Source organism: Myxine glutinosa, chromosome 13 (genome assembly GCF_964187855.1).
Source record: "Myxine glutinosa chromosome 13, kmMyxGlut1.1, whole genome shotgun sequence".
Classification (NCBI taxonomy): domain Eukaryota; kingdom Metazoa; phylum Chordata; class Myxini; order Myxiniformes; family Myxinidae; genus Myxine; species Myxine glutinosa.
This window is the reverse complement of record NC_136273.1, coordinates 63865822-63893280: the sequence shown is the minus strand read 5'-3', so window position 1 is coordinate 63893280 and position 27459 is coordinate 63865822. Positions and strand designations below refer to the sequence as shown.

General features: G+C 44.7%; 1 protein-coding gene across 2 annotated transcripts in view; it reads left to right on the top strand.

The window, feature by feature from the left end:
* The window catches only part of LOC137438996 (sucrase-isomaltase, intestinal), a 674815-nt gene that overhangs the window by 614232 nt on the left and 33124 nt on the right, over window positions 1-27459 (top strand). For both annotated transcript variants that reach the window (XM_068134544.2, XM_068134543.2), the window contains exons 38-43: window positions 2833-2966; window positions 6860-6894; window positions 18522-18638; window positions 22796-22944; window positions 23996-24080; window positions 25509-25565. In XM_068134544.2, coding sequence (XP_067990645.2) covers window positions 2833-2966; window positions 6860-6894; window positions 18522-18638; window positions 22796-22944; window positions 23996-24080; window positions 25509-25565 — 577 coding nt within the window. The remainder of the gene's footprint in view (window positions 1-2832; window positions 2967-6859; window positions 6895-18521; window positions 18639-22795; window positions 22945-23995; window positions 24081-25508; window positions 25566-27459) is intronic.

The window sequence follows — 27459 nt, the reverse complement described above, 5'->3', positions numbered from 1 at the left end:
TACGATTATTACAACTACTACTATGTACTACTACAACTACTACTATGTCCTACAACTACTACTATATACTACAACTACTACTATGTACTACTACGACTATTACAACTACTACTACTATGTACTACTACAACTACTACTATGTCCTACAACTACTATGTACTACAACTACTACTATGGACTACTACGACTATTACTGCTACTATGTACTACTACAGCTACTACTACTGCTACTATGTACTACAACTACTACTATGGACTACTACGACTATTACTGCTACTATGTACTACTACAACGACTATTACTGCTACTATGTACTACTACAGCTACTACTACTGCTACTATGTACTACTACTACTACTACTACTACTATGTACTACTACAACGACTATTACTGCTACTATGTACTACTACTACTACAACTACTACTACGACTATTACTGCTACTAGGTACTACTACTACTACTACAACTACTACTATGACTATTACTGCTACTATGTACTACTACAACTACTACTACTGCTACTATGTACTACGACTACTACTAATACTACTACTATGACTATTACTGCTACTATGTACTACTACAGCTACTACTACTGCTACTATGTACTACTACTACTACTACTACTACTATGTACTACTACAACGACTATTACTGCTACTATGTACTACTACTACTACAACTACTACTACGACTATTACTGCTACTAGGTACTACTACTACTACAACTACTACTATGACTATTACTGCTACTATGTACTACTACAACTACTACTACTGCTACTATGTACTACGACTACTACTAATACTACTACTATGACTATTACTGCTACTATGTACTACTACAACTACTACTACTGCTACTATGTACTACGACTACTACTAATACTACTACTACGACTATTACTGCTACTAGGTACTACTACTACTACAACTACTACTACGACTATTACTGCTACTATGTACTACTACAACTACTACTACTGCTACTATGTACTACGACTACTACTAATACTACTACTACGACTATTACTGCTACTATGTACTACTACAACTACTACTGCTACTATGTACTACTACTACAACTACTACTACTGCTACTATGTACTACTACTACTACTACTACTAATACTACTATTACTACTACTACTACTACTACTAATATTACTACTACGATTATTATTATTACTACTACAACAACTACTACTATTACTACTACTACTACTACTACTAATGCTACTTATTTAACAGCCACAATCAGTCTTACCTTTTTGCAGAAATTTGTAATACTAGGGCATGCCCGTACTATATATATATCTAAAAGTATATCCCCCCCCCCCCCCCCCCCCTCTATTTACATGCAATGGTTTGGTCCAAAGCTAACGGCTTGCGAGTACGGTGACAATCCCCCCCCTCTATTTACATGAAATGGTTTGGTCCAAAGCTAACGGCTAGCGGAGTTTGGTAAAGAAATCGCCATAGCGTGCACAAATGCGCAGGAAAGCGAAAGAATCGCAAATTAGTTTTAATTAGTTTTAAAACATAGTTTAACGCCAACATAGCGGCAACATAGTTTGCCAACGTGAAATAAATGAATACGCTCTCAAATGTGCCAAAAAAAAAAAAAAAACGCTACCCGTACGCTCTACCCCGCCCGTACGCCCGTAAACAAAAAAAACAACGCTCTTCGCTTCCGCCCTTCGCTCTGACTGAATTGGGAGAAATAATGCGCATAAGAAATCGAGAAATTATTATTTTCTCCGGAAGAAATCGAATTACGTACCGTAATGGCGCACGCGCTGGGCTCAGCATCAGCTCGCTCTCACATCGGCCACGCCTACGCAATAACGCGTTCTGTGATTGGATGCCGGAAGTGCAGTCCTCACTGTCCGGAAGGTCGTATATCGCAGTTACGATGAATCGCAAATTAGTTTTTATTAGTTTTAAAACATAGGTTAACGGCAACATAGTTTGCAAACGTGAAATAAATGAATACGCTCTCAAATGTGCCATCCGAGGCAGAGTGTGTCCGCCACGTTCGGCACACGCGATAGCTCGCTGCTCTCTGATTGGTTGAATCGTTTTTTGGACATAGCTCGGTAAGTAATTGTCTGATTAATATGAAACCTTGAAAAGGCACATCCTCGGGTCCCCAGCAATATACCTGGCAAGTTTCAAGTATATCGGACCGGTAGTTGTCGAGAAACAGCGGTCACAGACATACAAACAAACAAACAAACGTACAAACAAACATACACACAGAGATTAGTGGAATTATAGATAGATGTTCAGGGTGCTCGTGATGACGCACATTATTTTCATCGAAGACAGTGGGATCTTTGCCATCAACCAACTAATGCGAGCAGACAGGACACCCGGCTTAACATCCATCTGATGGACGGTGTACACATTGATGTCTCGTCTTGCATGTGCATCACCAGGATGAGAGTTTATAGTCGGATCCGGAATGTAACCCAACGAGACAGTTTTGAAGCGAGTGTTCAATGATGCAGATTGGTTTACTCAAATTATTTAACGTCTTCATTGAAACTATGAGGTTTACTCGTCGTTCCTAGTTTGTTTTCATCTTCCATTTTATTGAGTTAAAGTAACACCAGGTTCTGAACATGATTATACATTACTGATGAGTTTGGAAGAAATGTAAATTTGGAGAACTTGGCTGGTCATTTGGCAATTGGTTTTCTTAATTTCTGACCAGGTTTGCCTTCATTCTGCTCGTTTCATCCAGAGTATATTGTTGGTTGTGAAACACGCCTGGCTAACTTTTGTCTGGCCAAAGCTGAATTAAAATGACAACCTTTTCCTCAGAGCTCTGAGAAACGTGACACGAAAGCGCAGTGTTGTTATCACACGCTCAACATTCCCAAGCAGTGGCCAATGGGCTGGTCACTGGCTGGGAGACAACACTGCCAATTGGATCTCCCTGAAGCATTCTATCATTGGTAGGTTCAAGCTTCCTCAAACAATATCCACAATCTCTTATCTACTGTGACTATGAGATTACTTCAAGCAACGAGACATTGCCTATCAATGTGGTGATTAAAATATAGTATGTATATATATATATATATATATATATATATATATATATATATATATATATATATATATATATATATATATATATATACACAAAGAATTAAGTTAAGCACCCCCCCCGTTTTTTTACAACCTCGCACATTACAAGTTTGTTGTCGTCAAAACAGTGTAATATACCCATGATATTGTTATATTTTCTGGAGAAGTGATATTATGGTCACATAAAAACATAACAATCATGCCGTTTTCAATATTTTATTCTGAATAATTTAAGGTGAAATTTTTTGGGAATTTTAGGCATATTTTCACCTCAATTTAAGTATGGAGCTATAGGTCCATCACGGACAGTGTGGATGACGTTTATGTTTTCTAACGTACAGTCATTGTTCTGAGAAGACCTCTAGCGATCTTTGCGTCAATAACGTGTGTAGGACCCACGTGATCGGATCACTGACTCAACCCTACGTCTCATAGACCCTGTAAGCCGTCGTATGCGTTGCTGTGGCAGGTTGTTCCATTCCCGATGTAATGCACGTTCCAATTCATCCAGATTGGCTATTGGAGGGACCATCTTCGCAATTTGTCGTCCCAACATGTCCCAAACGTGCTCGAGGGGGTTCAACCTGCCACAGCAACGCATACGACGGCTTACAGGGTCTATGAGACGTAGGGTTGAGTCAGTGATCCGATCACGTGGGTCCTACACACGTTATTGACGCAAAGATCGCTAGAGGTCTTCTCAGAACAATGACTGTACGTTAGAAAACATAAACGTCATCCACACTGTCCGTGATGGACCTATAGCTCCATACTTAAATTGAGGTGAAAATATGCCAAAAATTCCCAAAAAATTTCACCTTAAATTATTCAGAATAAAATATTGAAAACGGCATGATTGTTATGTTTTTATGTGACCATAATATCACTTCTCCAGAAAATATAGCAATATCATGGGTATATTACACTGTTTTGACGACAACAAACTTGTAATGTGCGAGGTTGTAAAAAAACGGGGGGGGGGTGCTTAACTTAATTCTTTGTGTATATATATATATATATATATATATATATATATATATATATATATATATATATATATATATATATATATATATGTACAAACACAAAGCCTTTATATGGGATCGTTTCTCTGTATGCAACTTCAACATTGGGACTGAAAATTCGCTTCTCGGCTTCTACTGGATGAAATCGGTTGCAAATTTCAGAAATAAATGCTTTGTACGTCGAGAGAATATGTTCCAAATTTCAGCACCGTCCGTTTCCGCATTCTTGAGTTTTATTAAGAAAACCCTCAAATTCACGTTGGTGTCTGTCAGTCCGTCCGTCTGTCCGCCCAAAATGTGTTGGCACTCACATCTCAAAGGCTATCCATTGAAACTAGCTGAAACTTGAGCCTGGTGTTGGCTTAACAGTTAGGGTGCTGGCTTGGGGTCCTAGGGACTCTGAGTTTGAATGCCGGTCGATCGTTGAATTAATGCGGGGGGGGGGGGGGGGGGGGTGACTCAGCCTGTCATCCTTCTGATGTTGGCAAATTGAGTACCAGCTCAACTGGTAATTGGGTCACTGCTTCAGCGGCACGAACGCACTTCCGGAGAAATGATGCAACCAGCAGCCACAGTCTGCATACGAAACAACAACAACAAGCTGAAACTTGGAATATACAGTCGTGTGAAAAAGTAAGTACACCCCATGTAAAGTTTTGACTATTTCAACGTACAGCTATTTGATCTTCATTTCAACAATATTGATAGATAAAGGTGATATAATATAACAAATATCATGAAACATTTACATTTTGTAGTCCATTGTATAATTTAAATAAACATAAATGCAAATTTTGCATGTGGAAAAAGTAAGTACACCCCTACATTTATCACTACTTCAAATACCTAAAATTAGAATCAGGTGCACCAGCTCAGGTGCAAATGATTAGAACATCGTTAGAGAGGATCTTGGAGGAACCTGTCTTATTTAAACCTCAGACATTTAGTTTGGTTTACTCTTTGTTGTTGAAGTGTGCGGCGTCACCATGCCTAGATCAAAAGAGCTCTCTGAGGCCTTCAGAAAGAAGGTTATAGATGCCTACGAGTCTGGGAAGGGATTTAAGAAGTTCTCCAAACAATTTGAAATCAATCATTTGACTGTCCGGAAGATCATCTACAAGTGGAGAAGATTCCAAACAACTGCCAACTTGTTCAGGCCAGGCCGCCCCAGCTAGTTCAGCTCGAGAGCAGACCGCAAGATGCTGAAAGAAGTCTCTGAGAACCCCAGAATGTCATCACTGGACCTACAGGTAGCTCTTGCAACTGTTGATGTCAAAGTGCACGAGTCTACCATGACAAAGAGGCTGCACAAATTTGATCTACAGGCTAACCCCTGCTCTAGTGGGGAAAATGGCCTTAAAACGATCATTCATTCATTCATTTCATTAATGGGAGGTGTGCCAGGAGGAAACCTTTGCTGTGCAGAAAGAACATCAGGGCAAGATTAAGTTTGCCAATGAACACCGAGGCAAAGACCAGCACTTCTGGAACAATGTGCTCTGGACAGATGAGTCAAAGGTAGAGCTATTTGGCCACAGTACCAGAAGACATGTTTGGCGAAAACCAAAGACAGCATTTGACCACAAGAACCTGATACCAACTGTAAAGCATGGTGGTGGAAATATTATGGTTTGGGGCAGCTTTGCTGCATCAGGGCCTGGGCATCTCACCATCATAGAATCCACTATGAATTCTTTATTGTATCAGAGGGTGCTTGAGGATAATGTGAGGCCATCTGTTGGAAAGTTGAAGCTCAACCGAAGGTGGACCTTGCAACATGACAATGACCCTAAACATACCAGTAAATCCACCAAGGAATGGCTGAAAAGAAAGAAATGGAGGGTTCTGGAATGGCCAAGTCAAAGCCCGGATCTAAATCCCATCGAGATGTTGTGGGGGGATTTGAAATGAGCTGTGCATGCAAGAAACCCCTCAAACATCGCACAGCTGAAAGAATTCTGCATGGAGGAGTGGGCAAAAATTTCTCCCAGTCGATGTCAGAGACTGGTTGACAGTTATAAGAAACGCCGACTTGAGGTTGTTTCTGCCAAAGGGGGCAATACCACCTATTAGAGCCAAGGGTGTACTTACTTTTGTCCACATGTGAAATTTGCATTTATGTTTATTTAAATTATACAATGGACTACAAAATGTAAATGTTTCATGATATTTGTTATATTATATCACCTTTATCTATCAATATTGTTGAAATGAAGATCAAATAGCTGTATGTTGAAATATGTTGAAAAAGTCAAAACTTTACATGGGGTGTACTTACTTTTTCACGTGACTGTATATATGTATATACATATATGTATATCAGTCATTTGAGATTGAATCAGATAACATTAAGGTATTTAAAATGAGTATTAAGGTATCTACAACCTGAGGTGCTTCTTACCAATGGACTGCCTCAGTGACTGGTTAAGGTACCACTGCTTTGTGACATACTGTTCTTCTTTTGGAACTATCTAACTGACTTTGTCAGACATGTGTGAAAGCCGGTTTGATTAATTCGAGTTTATTCAAACTGCTTGGAATGCAACCTTTCCCTAAAATCCATTTGATCGTGGTGGGCTTTGTGATATTGATAAACAGACTCTGTATGCTTCATGATGTTCTACAACTAAACAATATATTTTTGATGAAGCAAACAGGACGTGGATACTTTAATACTCATTGGTAAGAGAACACCTCCAGTTTTCACTCGTGATGTAATTTTGTCTCTTCAGGAATGATGGAGTTCAGCCTTTTTGGAATTTCATATGTAAGTCCTTGGTGTCTACGATTCACATGACATGATTGTGGGTGTTTTTATCAGGAATGTTTGCCTCTGAGTTGTGCAGAATTTGACCTGTTTTGATGTGCACCGAGTGATGGAAAACATGATTGGCAGTGATTGGTAATTTTATAAATAATAGATTGAATTACTTCAGTGATGCCGCACTGTACTATTAGTATATTTCTCAACATATATGATTCGTAAGTCCATGGCTGAATGAAAAATCTCAGACTAATGTTAAGAAATCCTTTTATTCCTACTCAGCCTTTTAGTAAAATACTTAACTCTACAGGGTTCCTTTAAGTCAGTTTAAACCTTCAACCAAACAATTAATCTATTGATTTTATGTTCTTACAGGTTTGGCGAAAGACTCCTGATTGGAGCAGGAGCCCAGGGGGGTCAGCCTAGCTGAAAAGCTAACCCATTTTTATGTGCACCACAATGCTCCATGTGTATCCCTATGTAAGGAAATGGACGTCTGCCGGGCACAACTTGGTGGGTGCGGTCAGGAAGTCCTTGAGAAAGGTACCCCAAAATTGAGCGAGGTCAGCTCATCACCTCACCACTTGAAACCCATGACAAAATGTTCAGCGTAACCCCATGTGTCAGGAATGACCACTGCCAGACATTTTCAGTGGTGGGGTGTGCCCGCCAGACTAAAATAACTGGCTACCCCAAAATTGAGCTCGATCAGCTCATGAGCTAACCCAATGAAACCGATTGCAAAATGTTCAGCATTACCCGATGCATCATGAATGACCACTGCCAGACATTTTCATTGGTGGGGTACCCCCGCCAGACGTCCCAAATGCTCTCCCCACCCCCCCACCCCGCAACCCCCTTCCATCACTTGTGCATTCAGGTAGCAATACAGTGAAAAATGTTTTCATGATTTCATGTTTTTTTCATGAAAATTTGAAATTTTGAAATTAGAAAATTTCATGAAATTTCATTTTCATGATTTCTGTTTACATGATAAAACATAGAAAATGAGATTACTACTTGATCTGCTTCATTGGTGCCTAATCTATGTAAAAATGTGTGACATAGGATGGAGTCTGCGCTATTTAGGCTTAATTAGGCCTAATTCGTTTACCTTGTCCTTGTTAATGTCCTTTGTCAACTCCTTAGCAACAACTTTGGTCCTTAGTTATGGCAGGTTTTACTTGACCAATTTGAAAAAAAACAGATATCGAAAATCTCAGAACGGCCTATCGTTTCTGCGTAAGTCAGCCAATCAGAGATTACATGCAAGTTCAGTATGGATGTGCAATGTCCACAAGCAAAAGCTCAGTTCTGTTTCGCTTGGTGCCCGTAAACTTTGTGTGCCGTTTTCTCCTAAGTGCATATTTCATGTGCCTTGCCCTCCGGGGAGTTTTTAACAGTCAAATTTTGAGATATCCTTCTGCTTTTTTCAGTGGGAGCTGTTCAATTATACACTCAACATCAAAATAAACTTATCAAATCTTTAGAAGGACACTCATTGAAATCCTCCACGCAAAAATGAAAAATATTTGAACACAAAGGTAAAGTTCAGCTCAATCACAAAAAACAAAACGCATGAACATCACAAGGGGTGGTGCAACAAAAGTCACAGCACTGCAACACAAAGGCACGCACCTGAATACAGTAAAAAAAAAATGACACAGGAATGGACACAACACTCCGAACAGTCAAGGACAGAATGACAGCAGTCCTCAATATCGAGTGTCCTCCCTGAGCTGTGATGCAGGCTGTACACCTCCAACGCATGCTCTGTACCAGGCGTCTGATGCGGTTCTGGGGAAGTCTGTCCCACTCCTCCTGCAAGCCTTGAATGAGGATTTGCCGATTGACAGCCGTTGATCTCCTCGATGCAAGACGTCGGCCAAGCTCATCCCATAAATGCTCAATGGGATTGAGGTCAGGGGAATAAGGCATCCAAGGCATCACTTCAACACCCTGTTCCTGGAGGAAGTTGGTGGTCAGGCGAGCAGCATGGGGTCGAGCGTTGTCCTGCTTAAAAACTGCGATGTCAGGATGAGCCTGGAGAAATGGCAGCAGATGAGGTCAAATCAAAACTTCATTGACATAATGCTGACTAGTGAGATTGCCTTCAATGATGACCAGAGGTGTCCTGAAACGGGTGGAAATGCCGGCCCATACCATCACACTGGGTCCTCCCCAACGATTGATCTGGCGAATACAGCATGATGCATACCTTTCCCCACCTCTGCGCCATACCCGTTGACGCCCATCAGCAGCATGGAGGCAAAATCTGGACTCATTGCTGAACAAGACTGCACTCCACTGTTGCTGTGTCCAACGGCGATGCTGCAGACACCATCTTAGTCTGTTCCGCCGATGCACTGCGTTCAGCATTGGACCTCTGCAAGGACGTCTTGCCACGAGGCCACGACTTCTCTAGCGCCTCCGCACAGTAGAGACACTGATGCGGTTGTTGTGGCAACCTTTAGTCACTGCAGCTGTTTGCGTCGCAGGGCGGAAACGATCACGAAGATGCTGCAGCACAATCCAGCGGTCTTGGTTTGGGGTGGTTACCCGTGGTCTTCCTCTTCGTGGACCATCATTCACAGTTCCAGTTTCACCGTAACGCCTGGCCAGGTTGGAAATTGCAGGCTGTGAACAACCAAGACGTTGGGCAATTGTTCGCTGGCTTACACCATCCTCAAGCATCCCAATTGCCCCTAAACGTTGTTCAGATGTCAGGCGTGGCATCCGAATTTTTTTGTTGTTTTCCCTGTCAGAAGCCTCTAGAGCTGGGGTTCTTAACCTGGGGTATCCATACCCCTTGGGGGTATGGGGAACAAAATCTGGGGGTATGGGACTCGTAATAAATTAACAAACAAGAAACAAGCAAAGAAATAAATAGGGATAAAATCCTAATGATTTTCTTTCCTGTTCTGTTCCTAATTATCCATATGTAAAACTAAGCTATTGAGATATTTTGAAGTTACACTGGAACCTAATGGGACTGGTAATCAGGCGCGGATCCCCGAACTTGGCCCATTTTCTGGGTAATAAGTTAGCAATTTTCATCCAAAAAAATAGGCAATTAAAGTAAAAACACCTCTCAGAATGCACCACAGAGCACCTAGAAATCAAAAAAATCCTAGGGGGACATGGCCCCAGTCCCCCATAGCTATGCGCACCTTCGGTGTGCCTTGGTCAGTCAACAGTCTGGCGAAGGGAGTATGGGGACATCGTGGATAATCCGTTGGGGGTCTTGACAGGGAAAAAGGTTAAGAACCCCTGCAGTCTAGAGTGACTACAGACAGCAGTAAGTGAATATCTAACCATGAGAACTGAAGGATTTCATTATGAGGGTCATTATTTAAAGGGAAAGATCCCTATACAGAACCACTCAAGCATGTCTTTGTTGATCATCCAGGTGATTGAAGTGAAGTTCCCGTTACATAACACTGGTCAACAGCCAAATTGGTTCTGACTTATTTTCAACTGTTTCTAACTAATTTGGTGCCCACGAATCCGAATCTGACCTTAAAATTTCGCTATCACGTAACCTTGACGTAGTACATCATAAGTGTGGAAAAAAATCTTTAGACCATGCAAATTTCTTGATTAAGTCTCAATAAGTCTATTTATTGTCACAAAAAATAATATGAACTTAAAGTTTTTATTTACATCACATTAAAAAATGTAAATCTCCAAAAATAATATGAACTTTATAAAAGATCACAAAAATAATATGAACTTTAAGTTTTTATTTACATCACAAAAAAAATGTAAATCTCCAAAAATAATATGAACTTTATAAAATATCACAAAAAATAATATGAAGTTTAAGTTTTTATTTACATCACATTAAAAGTGCTTCTGAACTTTACTTTTGCGTTTGTAGGAGCAATCACTTTCACGCTGTAAAGTCCAAGAGTAGTCGCCCATCATGTTTGGATTGAATTGGCCTTGATATCGAGTCTCAATGATGGCAATTTCCTGGTGAAACCTTTCTCCATGTTCATCACTGACATCACCAAGATTTTGTGGAAAGAAGTCCAGATGAGAATGGAAGAAATGTATCTTGAGTGACATTGGAGCACCGAGCGCCTGTTAACTCTTCAACATCTTGTCCACAAGCTCTTCATAATTTGGTGCTCGAAAATTTCCAAGGTAATTGTTAGCAAGAGCCGCAAAGCTATCCCAAGCAACGCTTTCCAGCTCAGATATTCTCGTTACAAAGTCCTGATTAGTGAGTACAAGACCATTGAAAATACCCGCCTTTACTTTGGCCTCAGATATACAATGCCTTGGAACTTCATTAGCAAGTAGTGGAAGCCAACACCATCTTGAGCCATGGCCTTCACAAAGTTCTTCATCAAACCAAGTTTCAAATGAAATGGTGGTAAGAATACCTTCTCAGGGTCAACAAGAGGTTTGTGAATTTCAAATGAAGTGGTATTCCTATGGTATACTGGTTCTCAAAAACTGGATGTGCTCGTGAAAATTGGATATCATAGTCGAAATCTACAGGTTCATGTTGGTTAGAATCACCTCAAAATACACTAGAACCATAAAACTTTTAATATTTTGTTGACCAGTGTTATTTTACTCGTAGATTATTTTTCTCCTGCATTACTTGACTCCTAAATTACATAACATGTATGTTATTAGCACATTACGTTATTTGTACATTACATGCCGTGACATGATATTACTCACATATATTGGGTATTAACTTGGACTGGGTATTAAAGAGGACTACAGAATATCCAGGGACGTAACTGAAGGCAGATGTTTGGGTAGGCCGCAAATATTTTTGGGAAGGCAAATCAGATACTTTCAAAGGCTTGAAAAATCCAAGAATTATCCAAATTTATGTTTCTGAATAAATCTCCCTCATTTCTCAAGACTACAATCGACTTGTGTACTTGTATATAAGTGTCATTAATTTAAAAAGGCTTAGGCACTATCAAGCGATTTGTTTTAACTCCAAAAAAACGATTTTTTTTTTCAAATTTATTTTTTGGGTTTGTTTTGCCTAAAACCCATCCCAGACACTCACTGATGAACCTCTGAAAGTTTGACGGAGATCCGTTCAGCCATCCTTGAGTAAAATGGTGACACAGACAGACAGACAGACAGACAGACACACACACACACAGAGACCAACAGCTCTCTTATATAGTAGATTACACACATATATATGTCTCCTAACCCTCATTTTTCCCCACACCCATTATTTGTCGAAGTCCCTCTATTTTGTCCTTCAACACTGCGGTTGGTGTTTCGCCCCCTCTTTCTCCTGGTTTTTGTTTTACAATTTTATCCGTTCAGTGTTCTCGCTCTTATATGAGCCTTGAACTTCGACACAAAAAAAATGAAAACAAGAAGTTGGAGTCGTGTAGGATTCTTGTTTTGTTCTTATTTCGAGCGAGTGTGCTGACACAACGAATTAAAAGGTGGTTTACTGGAGGAAACCTCTTTTGTAATGTGTTGGCCAATAATGCTGGCACTACATCAACGCCATATAACAATTGTTTTTTTTTGGTTTGGAAACGTTTTATTTGGTGAGAGTAGTTTTCCCGTTTCGTTTTTACGAAAAGAAACTTGAGCCGTGGTTGTGCTTGTGGTCGATGTGGATTGTCTTTGTTTGGAAAGAAAAAAAATCGATATTTGTTTATTTTATAGATTTACAGCTTGTTGGCCACAATTGGTGATGTGCTGTTAAAACTATCATCTGTGAATGTCGGACATGCTGTAATAGCATCATCACTTCGTGTTCCCTTTGAATACAAACTCCTCCTTTTTCATCCACTCGTTTCGATCATTTATTCTGTAAGGAATTTCAAGTTGATTACCATTTAAATGCCATCCTGTCCCTAATGCCCCCTCCCAAGCAACCGCATTAATGTACCATTTTCACCCCTCGTTTTCCCATCCGTCACCTCTTTCCCTCCATATTATACACTACTCACAATAAGTTCGGGATATTTTAGCAGGTTCTTCGGTGTGGTTGATTTTGTGTATTAATCATGTTGAAAAAAGTTGTTGGTCCTAATTTAGTCAGGTTGACTATGTTAACAAATATAATTTCTTTCAAAATTTTGGGATTAGCAAACCTGTACATTTTTGGAATCTTCAGAGCATGGAGAATCTGAAAATCAATGTTGGCATTTGCACAGACACCTGCATGGCCGCCATTTTGGATTTTGAAAATGGCCGCCATAAAATACATATTTTGCGCGATCTCGGCTTCTAGTCAACCTAGAGACTTAATTAAATATGCTAATCCTATGTTTTCTGGGTCAAGGAATCCAATAAAGGCCTCAAAATAGTGCTCAGGATTATAGAAAAGCAACAAACAAAGGTAATTGAAAACCATTGTCTTTATATTTGTGATATAACTGTATTACATAATACATGATATTGCAAGTCCTTTGAAGTTATAGGTTGTTATAGGAAATTATAGGTAGTATCAGATTGAACTATAAGTCCTATACACAGGATCTACGAGGTCTATACCGTTCAGGAATATGCTTTTACAGATCTTCATCACTGTCCTGAGTGTCATTTTCGCAAAGGTGTCTACGCAAATGTCAACATTAATTTTTGGATTCCTCATGCTCTGAATATTCCAAAAATGTATAGTTTTGCTAATCTACAAAAATTTTGAACGAAAAAACAGTGAACCTGACTAATTCTATGGTTATTAATGAGTGTGAAAAAACATAGCATTCTTGATTTCAATACCCTAACCCTCACCTCTATAAAAAAAATAAACTCACTCCCACAATATCCCTAACTTATTGTGAGTAGTGTACCTTCTTATTGTCAAGTTCCTCCTCCTCCTTATCTCTTCTTTATTACAGTTAGATTATTACCCTGAGCTCGCGAAGTGAAAAGCAGAGTCACGCATTCGGTTGCATACGCACGTGTGATGTGTGTGTCGGCATTTTAAAAATTCATTTTTTCGGCAACCGTTGGTCCAAATGACACGAAATTTTACCATAGGAGCGTCTCTGCCTGTATAAGTTTTTATTCATAATTATGGCGTCATAGGGCACGTAGTATGGTCGCCATCTTGGAAAAACGTTACACGTCTATATCTCTGAAACCGCTCCATGGAAAAAATTTAAACATGGCTCATTGTAAAGAACTCCGCATGGGGAATAATTGTTGTTAACGATGACGTTATTGGTTCCTTAATTATAAGCCCGCATATATGTCCCGAGGCCACGCCTTGCCCCCGTGCGTGGTCGATCGGCCGAAAGGCGGGGCATGTATCTCAGTTCCACGCCCGGACGCTCGCGCCACCCACTGGTGCACGGAATTATTGATCACTGTGCCCGCCACATGCGCCCCCCCAGAATTCCCACGCACCTGAAGGGTGAGCTTGCGGGGAAGCCGGATGACCCGGCCGAAACGCCCTCTGGCGATGCGTGCAGGGCTGGGGGGTAGCGGGGCTGGGGGGTGCCAGGGGTATGACCGCCGCGGGGCGGCCTCGACGCGGAGGCAGAGCTGCTGGCGGGGGGTGGTCCAGATCGAGGTGGGCCGGCTTGAGGCGGTCCACGGAGATACGATCCAGAGCACCGCCAATGTCCACGGTGAAATGTTTGTCCCCGGTCTCCAGCACGTGGAAGGGCCCGTCGTACGGGGGCCACAGCGGTGCCCGGTGGGCGTCGTGCCGGACGAAAACGTACTCCGCCGTGCGAAGCTCCGGGGCGACGTGGGAGGACGGGCAACCGTGGTGTGCCGTCGGCACCGGGGCGAACCTCCTGGCGGACTCCTGCAGGGTGGAGCGCTGTTGCGCCACGGACCAAGGAGCCGTGGTGTCGGGGATAAATTCGCCCGGCACCCGCAGCGGTTGTCCGAAGACCAGCTCCGCCGAGGACGCGCGCAGGTCATCCTTGGGCACCGTCCTGAGGCCCAGCAGGACCCAGGGGAGCCTGTCGGCCCAGCTGCCGTCGTGGAGGCTGGCCCGGAGCGCGGACTTCATTGAGCGATGAAAGCGCTCGCACAGGCCATTGGCCTGGGGGTGGTAGGCCATGGTGCGGTGCAGTTTGATGCCGAGCCCTTGCGCCACCGCTCCCCAGAGCTCCGAGGTGAACTGGGGGCCGCGGTCGGACGAGATGTCCGAGGGGGCACCGAACCGGGCAACCCACGTGGCGATGAAGGCTTGCGCGACGTCAGCTGCAGCCGTCGCCGCCAATGGCACGGCCTGCGGCCACCGGGTGGTGCGGTCCACCATGGTGAGGAGGTGGGTGAACCCCCGCGCGGGGGGCAGAGGTCCCACCAAGTCGACGTGGATGTGGTCGAACCGACGCTCGGGCACCGTAAACGGGGCCTGGGTGTGGCGGTGGACCTTTGCGCGCTGACACGCGAGGCACGTCCTGGCCCAGTCGCGGACGTTCTTCCTGAGGCCATGCCAGACGAACTTCGCCTTGACGAGCTTCTGGGAGGCCTTCGTGCCCGGGTGGGACAGGCCGTGGATGGCGTCGAAAACCGGGTGCTGCCAGCCAGCGGGCACGATGGGGCGAGGCCGGCCGAGGGAGACATCGCACAAGAGGGCCGTGCCCGCGACGTCGAACGGCTCCGCGGTGACGCAGAGGCCCGTGACGGTGGTCCGCAAGGCCTGGATGTCGGGGTCGGCGGTCTGGTCCTCCGCCATCCGGGCATAGTCGATCCCGAGGTGGACCGCGTGTGCGACGGACCGGGAAAGGCAATCCGCCACCGGGTTGTCTTTACCCGCGACGTGACGGATGTCCGTCGTGTACTCGGACACGGCAGAGAGGTGACGTGTGACGTTGCTGCCGGGCCGACCATGGCTCGGCGACCTTGGCCATCGCGAACACAAGGGGCTTGTGATCGACGAAAGCCGTGAACGGGCGGCCCTCGAGCAGATGGCAGAAGTGTCGGACCGCCAGGTGGAGCCCGAGCAGCTCGCGGTCGAAGGTGCTGTAGCGGCGTTCGTGCAGGCGATGCTGCCGGCTAAAAAACGCCAGCGGCTGCCAAGCACCACTCACCCACTGCTCGTGCACCGTGCCCACCGCGTAGTCCGACGCATCGGTGGTGAGGGCGATCGGTGCATCGGGCGCCGGGTGCGCCATTATGGTGGTGTTGGCCAGGGCCAGCTTTGCGCCCGCAAACGCCGCGGCCATCAGCTCAGTCCAGGCTATGTCACCTTTGCCCGGCTTGCCCCGGAGGGCCTCGTGCAGGGGGCGGAGGAGCTGGGCGACGTGGGGCACGAAGCGGTGGTAAAAATTCACCATGCCCAGGAATTCCTGGAGCCCCTTGATCGTGCGGGGGCGCGGGAAACTCCTGACCGCCTCCACCTTGGCCGGCAAAGGGATGGCCCCGTGCCTGGTGATGCGTTGCCCCAAGAAGTCGATGGCGGTGACGCCGAAACGGCACTTCGCGGGGTTGATTATCAGGCCATGCTGGTCCAGGCGTTCGAAGAGCGTGTGGAGGTGGAGCAGGTGCTCCTCCCGGGACGCGCTCGCGACTAGGATGTCATCCAGGTAGATGTAGATGAAAGGTAAGTCACGCAAGACTCTGTCCATGAGCCGCTGGAACGCCTGGGCCGCATTTTTCAACCCAAAAGGCATCCGCAGGAACTCAAAGAAGCCGAAAGGGGTGATGACGGCCGTCTTTGGTACATCGTCCGGTCGTACGGGGACCTGGTGGTAGCCCTATATGAGGTCCACCTTGGAGAAAACGGTCGTGTTGGCCAACCGGGTGGAAAAGTCTTGAATGTGCGGGACCAGGTAGCGGTCGGGGGTGGTGGCATCGTTGAGCCGGCGGTAGTGACCGCACGGCCGCCATCCGCCGCCGGGCTTGGGCACAATGTGCAGAGGAGAGGCCCATGCGCTGTTGGAGCGCCGTACGATGCCCAGCCGCTCCAGCGTGGCGAAATACGCTTTTGCCACGGCGAGCTTCGTGGGGTCGAGGCTGAAGGTTTCGGCCTGGACGAGACGTCGACGCTTAACGTCCACCAACAGCACATGCGCACAAAGGAAGTCCGCACCGAGCAGGGCCATCGGCACGCTGGCGGTGACGAATGACCATTGGAAGCGTTGCCCTCCGAACCGCAGTGAGAGGCAACGCTTCCCTAATGTGCGGATGGGTGTTCCGTTGGCGGCAATCAAAGCGGGGCCCCGGCCCGCGGCTTGCTTGTCGGACGCTGAGGCAGGGAGGACGCTTACCTGCGCTCCCGTGTCGCACAGAAAACGACGACCAGACGAGGTGTCCGTGATGAACAGGAGGCTGCCGGAATGGCCGACGCTCATGGCCGCAAGTGAGCGCCGGCCCGGTCGTTTCCCAACCCGTCAAAAGAACACGGCGGGCGGCACGTTCTAGCCTTGCGGCCGAACCTGGCATGATAGTAGCACCAGGTTTGCGGCAGTGGCGACCGTGTCGGCCGTGCCGGCGGTGGTGGCGGCGGCGGTAGTGGGCGTGGCGTAGCAGCAGCCACGAGGGAAGCAGGGGGCGCTGTAGGCTCCGCACCGGGATCCACTAAGGCAGCACCGTACACCGACCGCGTGTCGCAGGCCGCGAAAAATTTGTCGGCCTCTCCGGCCAGGGCGCGGGGTTCCGTTATTGTTGAACCGGCCAGCGCAAGGCGCACCTGTACAGGTAGCTGGCGGAGGAAAAGTGCTCGGAACAGGAAATCCGGGTGCTGGTCTCCGAGAAGGGACAGCATAAAATCCATCCGAACGGACGGTCGTGTGTCGCCGAGGGCGGGAAGGTCCAGGAGGCGGTCGGCGCGTTCGACCTCCGTGAGCCCGAACGTGGCGAGGAGGAGACGTTTGAGCGCCGCGTACTTGTGGTCGCCCGGCGGGCGCCGAAGGATGGACACGACGCGGGCGGCAGTGCCGGGACCGAGGGCGGCGACCACGTGGTAGTACCTGGTCTCGTCCGCCGTGATGCCCCGGAGTTGGAATTGAGCTTCGGCCTGCACAAACCAAACGTCGGCTTGCGCTTCCCAGAACTCCGGGAGTTTGACGGCGACGGCATTGGTAGCCATGGCGCGTTCGGGGGTCAGCGACAGCTGAACCAGTCAGGGTCACCAGTGTGGTGCTGTGCACACTCAACTCGTTTGCCAAAAATGTAGGCCACAACGCGTGGTACAAACGAAAGCACTTTATTGTAAGCTCGCACATCAGCACTGGGCGGGCTCGACCTTCGAGCCCGCATATATGTCCCGAGGCCACGCCTTGCCCCCGGGCATGGCCGATCGGCCGAAAGGTGGGGCATGTATCTCAGTTCCACGCCTGGACGCTCGCGCCACCCACTGGTGCGCGGAATTATTGATCACTGTGCCCACCACAATATCATAATTCGACAGGGACAACGCTTATTCCGATCAGTTTGAAATTTATTGAGCATGATCTACACAACAATTATATTGGAGAATATAAATGCATGATGTCATCGCTCACACGGTCTGGCAACCATATTGGATCAATGAAAAAAAAACCTTCACAAACAGAAGAGTTGGCTCACACTAAGTTGACTGCATGGGATACGTATTCTAAGAATACCATGTAGTTATTTTTTTTTCATTCATTCCCCCTTTTCTTGTGTATCACATCCCAAAGATAGTCATAAAGCAATGCCAGATTATATGGTTTGTATGTGACCTCTGTGTGCAGACTGGTTCGGACATCTGTGGATTTTTCTCCGACTCCGAGTACGAACTCTGTCTGCGCTGGATGCAGTTGGGTTCCTTTTACCCATTCTCTCGCAACCACAACACAATTAATACCAAGGTAATTAGACATGGCTTCAAGTGTGACAGTGGCCACGTATCGCACCCGACGTCACACATTTTATATCTTCATCAGTGAAAATATTAACTTGAAGTCGCATTTAAATGAATCCTGCTCATATCCCTCGCTCGCCGCCTTTTCCATCCCTCGCCTGCCACCCATTCCTCTCACCAATCAATAGCACTTGTAGCACAGAAACTAATCAATAAGGTTACCACTTTGGCTAAAAGCTCAAGTTTGAAAAAGAAAATCCATTTTTCCGTTTGCAGTGTTATCATCCACACCCTAACGTGACGGATAATAGTGAGCCTCTGCTCTGTGCGGTGGGTTCGTAACAAATAAAGTTGTGGAATGACCATACAATTTGGTTCTGTGGACTAGGATGTATGTGTTGATATGACCATACAATCTGGTCCTGTGGAATATAGGATGTGCGTGTTGATATGACCATACAATCTGGTCCTGTGGGAATATAGGATGTACGTGTTGACATGACCATACAATCTGGTCCTGTGGAATATAGGATGTACGTGTTGATATGACCATACAATCTGGTCCTGTGGAATATAGGATGTACGTGTTGACATGACCATACAATCTGGTTCTGTGGAATATAGGATGTGCGTGTTGATATGACCATACAATCTGGTCCTGTGGAATATAGGATGTGCGTGTTGATATGACCATACAATCTGGTCCTGTGGGAATATAGGATGTACGTGTTGACATGACCATACAATCTGGTCCTGTGGAATATAGGATGTGCGTGTTGATATGACCATGCAATCGGGTCCTGTGGAATATAGGATGTGCGTGTTGATATGACCATACAATCTGGTCCTGTGGAATATAGGATGTGCGTGTTGATATGACCATACAATCTGGTCCTGTGGGAATATAGGATGTACGTGTTGACATGACCATGCAATCGGGTCCTGTGGAATATAGGATGTGCGTGTTGATATGACCATACAATCTGGTCCTGTGGAATATAGGATGTGCGTGTTGATATGACCATACAATCTGGTCCTGTGGAATATAGGATGTACGTGTTGATATGACCATACAATCTGGTCCTGTGGAATATAGGATGTGCGTGTTGATATGACCATACAATCGGGTCCTGTGGAATATAGGATGTGCGTGTTGATATGACCATACAATCTGGTCCTGTGGAATATAGGATGTGCGTGTTGATATGACCATACAATCTGGTCCTGTGGAATATAGGATGTGCGTGTTGATATGACCATACAATCGGGTCCTGTGGAATATAGGATGTACGTGTTGACATGACCATGCAATCGGGTCCTGTGGAATATAGGATGTGCGTGTTGATATGACCATACAATCTGGTCCTGTGGAATATAGGATGTGCGTGTTGATATGACCATACAATCGGGTCCTGTGGAATATAGGATGTGCGTGTTGATATGACCATACAATCTGGTCCTGTGGAATATAGGATGTGCGTGTTGATATGACCATACAATCTGGTCCTGTGGAATATAGGATGTACGTGTTGATATGACCATACAATCTTGTCCTGTGGAATATAGAATGTGCGTGTTGACATGACCATGCAATCGGGTCCTGTGGAATATAGGATGTGCGTGTTGATATGACCATACAATCTGGTCCTGTGGAATATAGGATGTGCGTGTTGATATGACCATACAATCTGGTCCTGTGGGAATATAGGATGTACGTGTTGACATGACCATGCAATCGGGTCCTGTGGAATATAGGATGTGCGTGTTGATATGACCATACAATCTTGTCCTGTGGAATATAGGATGTGCGTGTTGATATGACCATACAATCTGGTCCTGTGGGAATATAGGATGTACGTGTTGACATGACCATGCAATCGGGTCCTGTGGAATATAGGATGTGCGTGTTGATATGACCATACAATCTGGTCCTGTGGAATATAGGATGTGCGTGTTGATATGACCATACAATCTGGTCCTGTGGGAATATAGGATGTACGTGTTGACATGACCATGCAATCGGGTCCTGTGGAATATAGGATGTGCGTGTTGATATGACCATACAATCTGGTCCTGTGGGAATATAGGATGTACGTGTTGACATGACCATGCAATCGGGTCCTGTGGAATATAGGATGTGCGTGTTGATATGACCATACAATCTTGTCCTGTGGAATATAGGATGTGCGTGTTGATATGACCATACAATCTGGTCCTGTGGGAATATAGGATGTACGTGTTGACATGACCATGCAATCGGGTCCTGTGGAATATAGGATGTGCGTGTTGATATGACCATACAATCTTGTCCTGTGGAATATAGGATGTGCGTGTTGATATGACCATACAATCTGGTCCTGTGGGAATATAGGATGTACGTGTTGACATGACCATGCAATCGGGTCCTGTGGAATATAGGATGTGCGTGTTGATATGACCATACAATCTGGTCCTGTGGAATATAGGATGTGCGTGTTGATATGACCATACAATCTGGTCCTGTGGGAATATAGGATGTACGTGTTGACATGACCATGCAATCGGGTCCTGTGGAATATAGGATGTGCGTGTTGATATGACCATACAATCTTGTCCTGTGGAATATAGGATGTGCGTGTTGATATGACCATACAATCTGGTCCTGTGGGAATATAGGATGTACGTGTTGACATGACCATGCAATCGGGTCCTGTGGAATATAGGATGTGCGTGTTGATATGACCATACAATCTGGTCCTGTGGAATATAGGATGTGCGTGTTGATATGACCATACAATCTGGTCCTGTGGGAATATAGGATGTACGTGTTGACATGACCATGCAATCGGGTCCTGTGGAATATAGGATGTGCGTGTTGATATGACCATACAATCTGGTCCTGTGGGAATATAGGATGTACGTGTTGACATGACCATGCAATCGGGTCCTGTGGAGTATAGGATGTGCGTGTTGATATGACCATACAATCTTGTCCTGTGGAATATAGGATGTGCGTGTTGATATGACCATACAATCTGGTCCTGTGGGAATATAGGATGTACGTGTTGACATGACCATGCAATCGGGTCCTGTGGAATATAGGATGTGCGTGTTGATATGACCATACAATCTTGTCCTGTGGAATATAGGATGTGCGTGTTGATATGACCATACAATCTGGTCCTGTGGGAATATAGGATGTACGTGTTGACATGACCATGCAATCGGGTCCTGTGGAATATAGGATGTGCGTGTTGATATGACCATACAATCTGGTCCTGTGGACTATAGGATGTACGTGATGATATGACCATACAATCTGGTCCTGTGGAATATAGAATGTGCGTGTTGATATGACCATACAATCTGGTCCTGTGGAATATAGGATGTACGTGATGATATGACCATGCAATCTGGTCCTGTGGGAATATAGGATGTACGTGTTGATATGACCATACAATCTGGTCCTGTGGACTATAGGATGTGCGTGTTGATATGACCATACAATCTTGTCCTGTGGAATATAGGATGTGCGTGTTGATATGACCATACAATCTTGTCCTGTGGAATATAGGATGTGCGTGTTGATATGACCATACAATCTTGTCCTGTGGGAATATAGGATGTACGTGTTGATATGACCATACAATCTGGTCCTGTGGACTATAGGATGTGCGTGTTGATGTGACCATACAATCTGGTCCTGTGTACTATAGGATGTGCGTGTTGGTATGACCATGCAATCTGGTCCTGTGGACAAGGATGTTTCTGTTAGTATGACCAGGTGTTGTTGTCTTCGTGCAAAAGCATGTGCAATGTGTATATATTAGTTTAACCAACTTTGTTGACGTGCATACTTTGTCCGTGAGGCTGAGGTGCAGGTCCTTAGCTTTGTTACAATATACATATATTTTTTACCCCTTTTCAAGTAAAAAAAGGTGTTCTCAACAGTCCAATTGCTCCTAAACAGGAAATATTTAGGGTGTGACCATCCAGAAACCCGAACATTCACTGACATTTGTTTTACTGTTTAATGGTACATTTATGTGTATGAATATGTAATCTAAAAAATTAAAAGCATAATCAGACAATTTTATTCTAATTGTTTGGGACTCCATCATAGTTTATTTTGAATTTTAGTAAAAAATTGTAATGGCTTCCTTTGTCCACTTCTTCATAATCCAGCGCCAGGACCCTGTGGCATGGAACGATACCTTTACAAACATTTCCAGGCAGGTGCTGCAGGTCCGCTACTCACTGTTGCCGTACCTGTACACCATCATGTTTGAAGCCAGCTCCATTGGGTCCACTGTTGTCAGACCACTTCTGCACGAGTAAGTGCTCCCCAGATGTCATGTACGCTATATTTGCTCTCCTACGCTTCTACGATGTCCCACTATCTCCCGTCTCAATCCACACCCCATGATCATGTCTATCATGTCCTGTTAACCCTACTTCCCAATATTGCTTTCAACCTTTCCTTTTCTCTCATTACCTTTACACAATCTCACCTGTTTCTCCTTGTCAGTCCAAACTCTTCCATCCTCTCTTGTCTTGCTCTTCCATGAGTAACATTTTAGAGACCAAGGAGTAATGTCTAACCGAGGGTCAATGTCATTGTTTATTAGCAGTTGTACGTTACCATTGATGAACTTTGAACTTATTAAAATTATTAAAAGTAAATAATTGGAGCACAGAAACTAATCAATAAGGTTACCACTTTGGCGAAAAGCTCAAGTTTGAAAAATAAAATCCCTTTTTCCGTTTTCAGTCTTATCATCCACACCGTAGCCTGATGGATAATAGTGAGCTCCTGCTCTGTGGCAGCCATGATGGATCCAAGGAAAATAAATAAAGAAATAAGTCTTTCTCTGAAACACCAAAGCTATTCAAGTCAAACTTTATAAATATGATCTCGTCGTCAAGGCGACTGCATGTTTAAAATTTCAACGGGATCGATCGCTCAGGCTGACAGCCAGAATTTTTTTTAAACATTTTTTTAAAGAACATTTGAAAAAACATCTAAGCAGAAGAAGAGGAGGATGGGGTCAGGGTCACTTGCCAGGTCAAAGCAGGGCAGATTGGACCTGGTCATAACTACATGTAGCTATTAAGTGGCCCATCGTAGGTGGCCCATGTAGTTATTATTGTGAATTATACTTAACAGACAAACTTTTTTTTTAACGGAATGTTTTTTGTTTTAAAAAAAAAAAAGTCTAAAATTTTTTTGATGTTTTTTTTTATGCTTAAAAAATAATTGTCGTTTTTTTCACCTTGACGAATGTTTGTTGTTCAATCATTGTTTTTTAACAGTCATTCTGATTTTTGATTAATGAACAGGTGGAAATTTTTGAATAACTTTTATTTCTTGTAATTTTCCATCAGGTTTCTTAACGACAGAGAAACCTGGAGCATTGACGAGCAGTTCTTGTGGGGACCTGCTTTACTGATTACACCAGTCTTAAAAAAGGTGGAGATGGGAAATTCTTTCATCACTTGCACTCCCTCAGTGTGAAGTCCCACACTTCCCCTTACAGCCCCCACTCCGCACCATCTTCCGCCCAGCACAGTCACGTGACACATGTCTTATTCTCCACAATTTGGAGTAAAAATGTCCGACTGTTATAATTCCATTACATGACTGACTCGAGACATTAGCTCATGCATGTGTTTTCACCATTTAACCATGGAAGTGTCTTTTCTAATAATTATTTATTTTGAGGACATGCGTTTACCGCATTAACAACTTTTAACAACCAAATTTCAATTTAATAATTAACAACAGTATGGGATTGAACAAAATTTTAGCTCAGAGGTAGCACACTCGCTTCTGAGTGGTCTTATCTGTGGTCTTACTTCACAGTCCAACTGCAAACAACCATCCTGGTGTTTTGCACACCGATTGTTGCATCATTGAGCGTTCCCTCTGTCAGAGTTGACATTAACCAGGATGTCCCGTTTACTCGCATTCACCGGTGCCGCTCAAGATCTCTGTGCCATTCAAAAAGAGTAGGACGTTGTGGGTCGGTACTTTGGTCAAATTACACATTTCCTGATTTTTCTGGCCAAAGCATGCCATCACTGATGTCGGAGATTTCTTAATGTAAGAATTAAAAGACTTCACTTTGTTTGGAGATTTATTCAATTATTGCGGAGAGAATCCAACTCAGATACGCAACACATTTACACAAGGCAAAAGAACACGTCGACTTGAAGAAGGTCCTCTGTCCAAGCCTCGCGGAGCGTATCCTTATATAAAACGAAGTTTTTTTTTCATCTTCTCAGGGAGGAGCCTGAGGTCATTACGGGATTTGCCAGAGGTCAGACTCTCTGGTGCCTGACCATCTGTTTTCTTATCATGAAGTTTAAAAAGGTCATTGTTCAGGCTGAAGATGTTCAAGAGGGAACATCTTCTGAGGCTTCCTATCTGGTCAATCTCAAATAATGACTTCTTGTACTGAAAGCAAGAGCTGAATCTGCAATCTCGCCCCAGCAAACATCCACAGAGGTGAAAAAGTCATCCCCACAAACTGCACTCTCCTTATGCTAAAACTAAATGCTTTAAAAACAATTTAGCTCGAAGATGAAAGAATGGAGTTTGGGCAATGCATGTCTCTGATAACTCACATACTCTTGGCTTGTAAAGCTCTTTAAACTTCTACACCGACCTTAATGATTCTAAACTCACATGTAAATTATAAGGTACAAAACCAACCTCGAGCATATGAATGGAGCATCGCTGCTCTCGGTGCCCAATTCCCCGGGTGAGTGCACAATAGCTTTGGATCAACAACAACAAAAGCACCAAAATCATCTTCAATATAGTCTTGCTGGGTCCTAATATGAGCTGTTTAATCGCCTTGTCTGTGTTTCTCCCTCATCACCACCACAATTGCAGGGAGACACCACAGTGCGAGGATACTTTCCTGATGCCCTCTGGTACGATTTCTACACGGTCAGTATGAATACTACAAACTGTGTCTCATACCCCGACACATTTATCCATTTGAAAGACATGGTCGTCACCCTCAAGGCCACACCAGTTATCATCTGATCCGTCAAACTTGCCTTCACAACCTTCATCAATGTACATGTCCTCCATGAACATGACAGTATAACTTGGGTTTTTATCTCTCTTAATTGCTTTGATTTAAAATATAATGATCTCTCATCTTTGAAAGCTATTTGTGGGCTCCATCACAAGGATGGCACATGTAAAATGGCCAGCTATATATTTCGTTGAGACTGGCAGGACAGCCGAAGAGGTATTCGTACTCGCCTCTGAGCTGTCCAGCGTGAGCTGGAATCCCAACCCAGCTGTAAATTGTCATCCTGGTATTTCACAGACAGCATAAGGACATCAATGTGTGTGCCATCCCTCAATTGGACCTTGAAATGAAGGACTCCTCTGCCACTACCGGTCGTTGGTGAATGTTAAAGATCCCACCAGGTTTTCTGTGAAGAGTACGCAACATAACGCGGGCATGATGAAAAATTACAAGTTACTGCCCTGATTTACTGCTGGCAAAGAGAAGGCAGCCAAAAACCACTGAGCATAACCACTAAGCATTACCAAGCTGCCAAGCAAACCACCCAGCATACCCAAACCGCCCAGCATACCCAAATCACCCAGCATAACCAAACCACCCACCATACCCAAACCACCCAGCATACCCAAACCACCCAGCATAACCAAAACACCCAGCATAACCAAAACACCCAGCATAACCAAACCACCCAGCATATCCAAACCACCAAGCATAACCAAACCACCCAGCATAACCAAACCACCAAGCATATCCAAACCACCCAGCATATCCAAACCACCCAGCATATCCAAACCACCCAGCATAACCAAACCACCCAGCATAACCAAACCACCCAGCATATCCAAACCACCCAGCATAACCAAAACACCCAGCATAACCAAATCACCCACCATAACCAAACCACCCAGCATACCCAAACCGCCCAGTATAACCAAACTACCCAGCATAACCAAACCACCCAGCATATCCAAATCACCCAGCATAACCAAACCACCCACCATACCCAAACCACCCAGCATACCCAAACCACCCAGCATAACCAAAACACCCAGCGTAACCAAAACACCCAGCATATCCAAACCACCAAGCATAACCAAACCACCAAGCATAACCAAACCACCCAGCATAACCAAACCACCCAGCATATCCAAACCACCAAGCATAACCAAACCACCCAGCATAACCAAACCACCCAGCATACCCAAACCACCCAGCATACCCAAACCACCCAGCATAACCAAACCACCCAGCATAACCAAACCACCCAGCATAACCAAACCACCCAACATAACCAAACCACCCAGCATACCCAAACCACCCAGCATACCCAAACCACCCAGCATAACCAAAACACCCAGCATAACCAAATCACCCACCATAACCAAACCACCCAGCATACCCAAACCGCCCAGTATAACCAAACTACCCAGCATACCCAAACCACCCAGCATATCCAAATCACCCAGCATAACCAAACCACCCAGCATAACCAAACCACCCAGCATACCCAAACCACCAAGCATACCCAAACCACCCAGCATAACCAAAACACCCAGCATATCCAAACCACCAAGCATAACCAAACCACCCAGCATAACCAAACCACCAAGCATATCCAAACCACCCAGCATATCCAAACCACCCAGCATATCCAAACCACCCAGCATACCCAAACCACCCAGCATACCCAAACCACCCAGCATACCCAAACCACCCAGCATACCCAAACCACCCAGCATAACCAAACCACCCAGCATAACCAAACCACCCAACATAACCAAACCACCCAGCATAACCAAA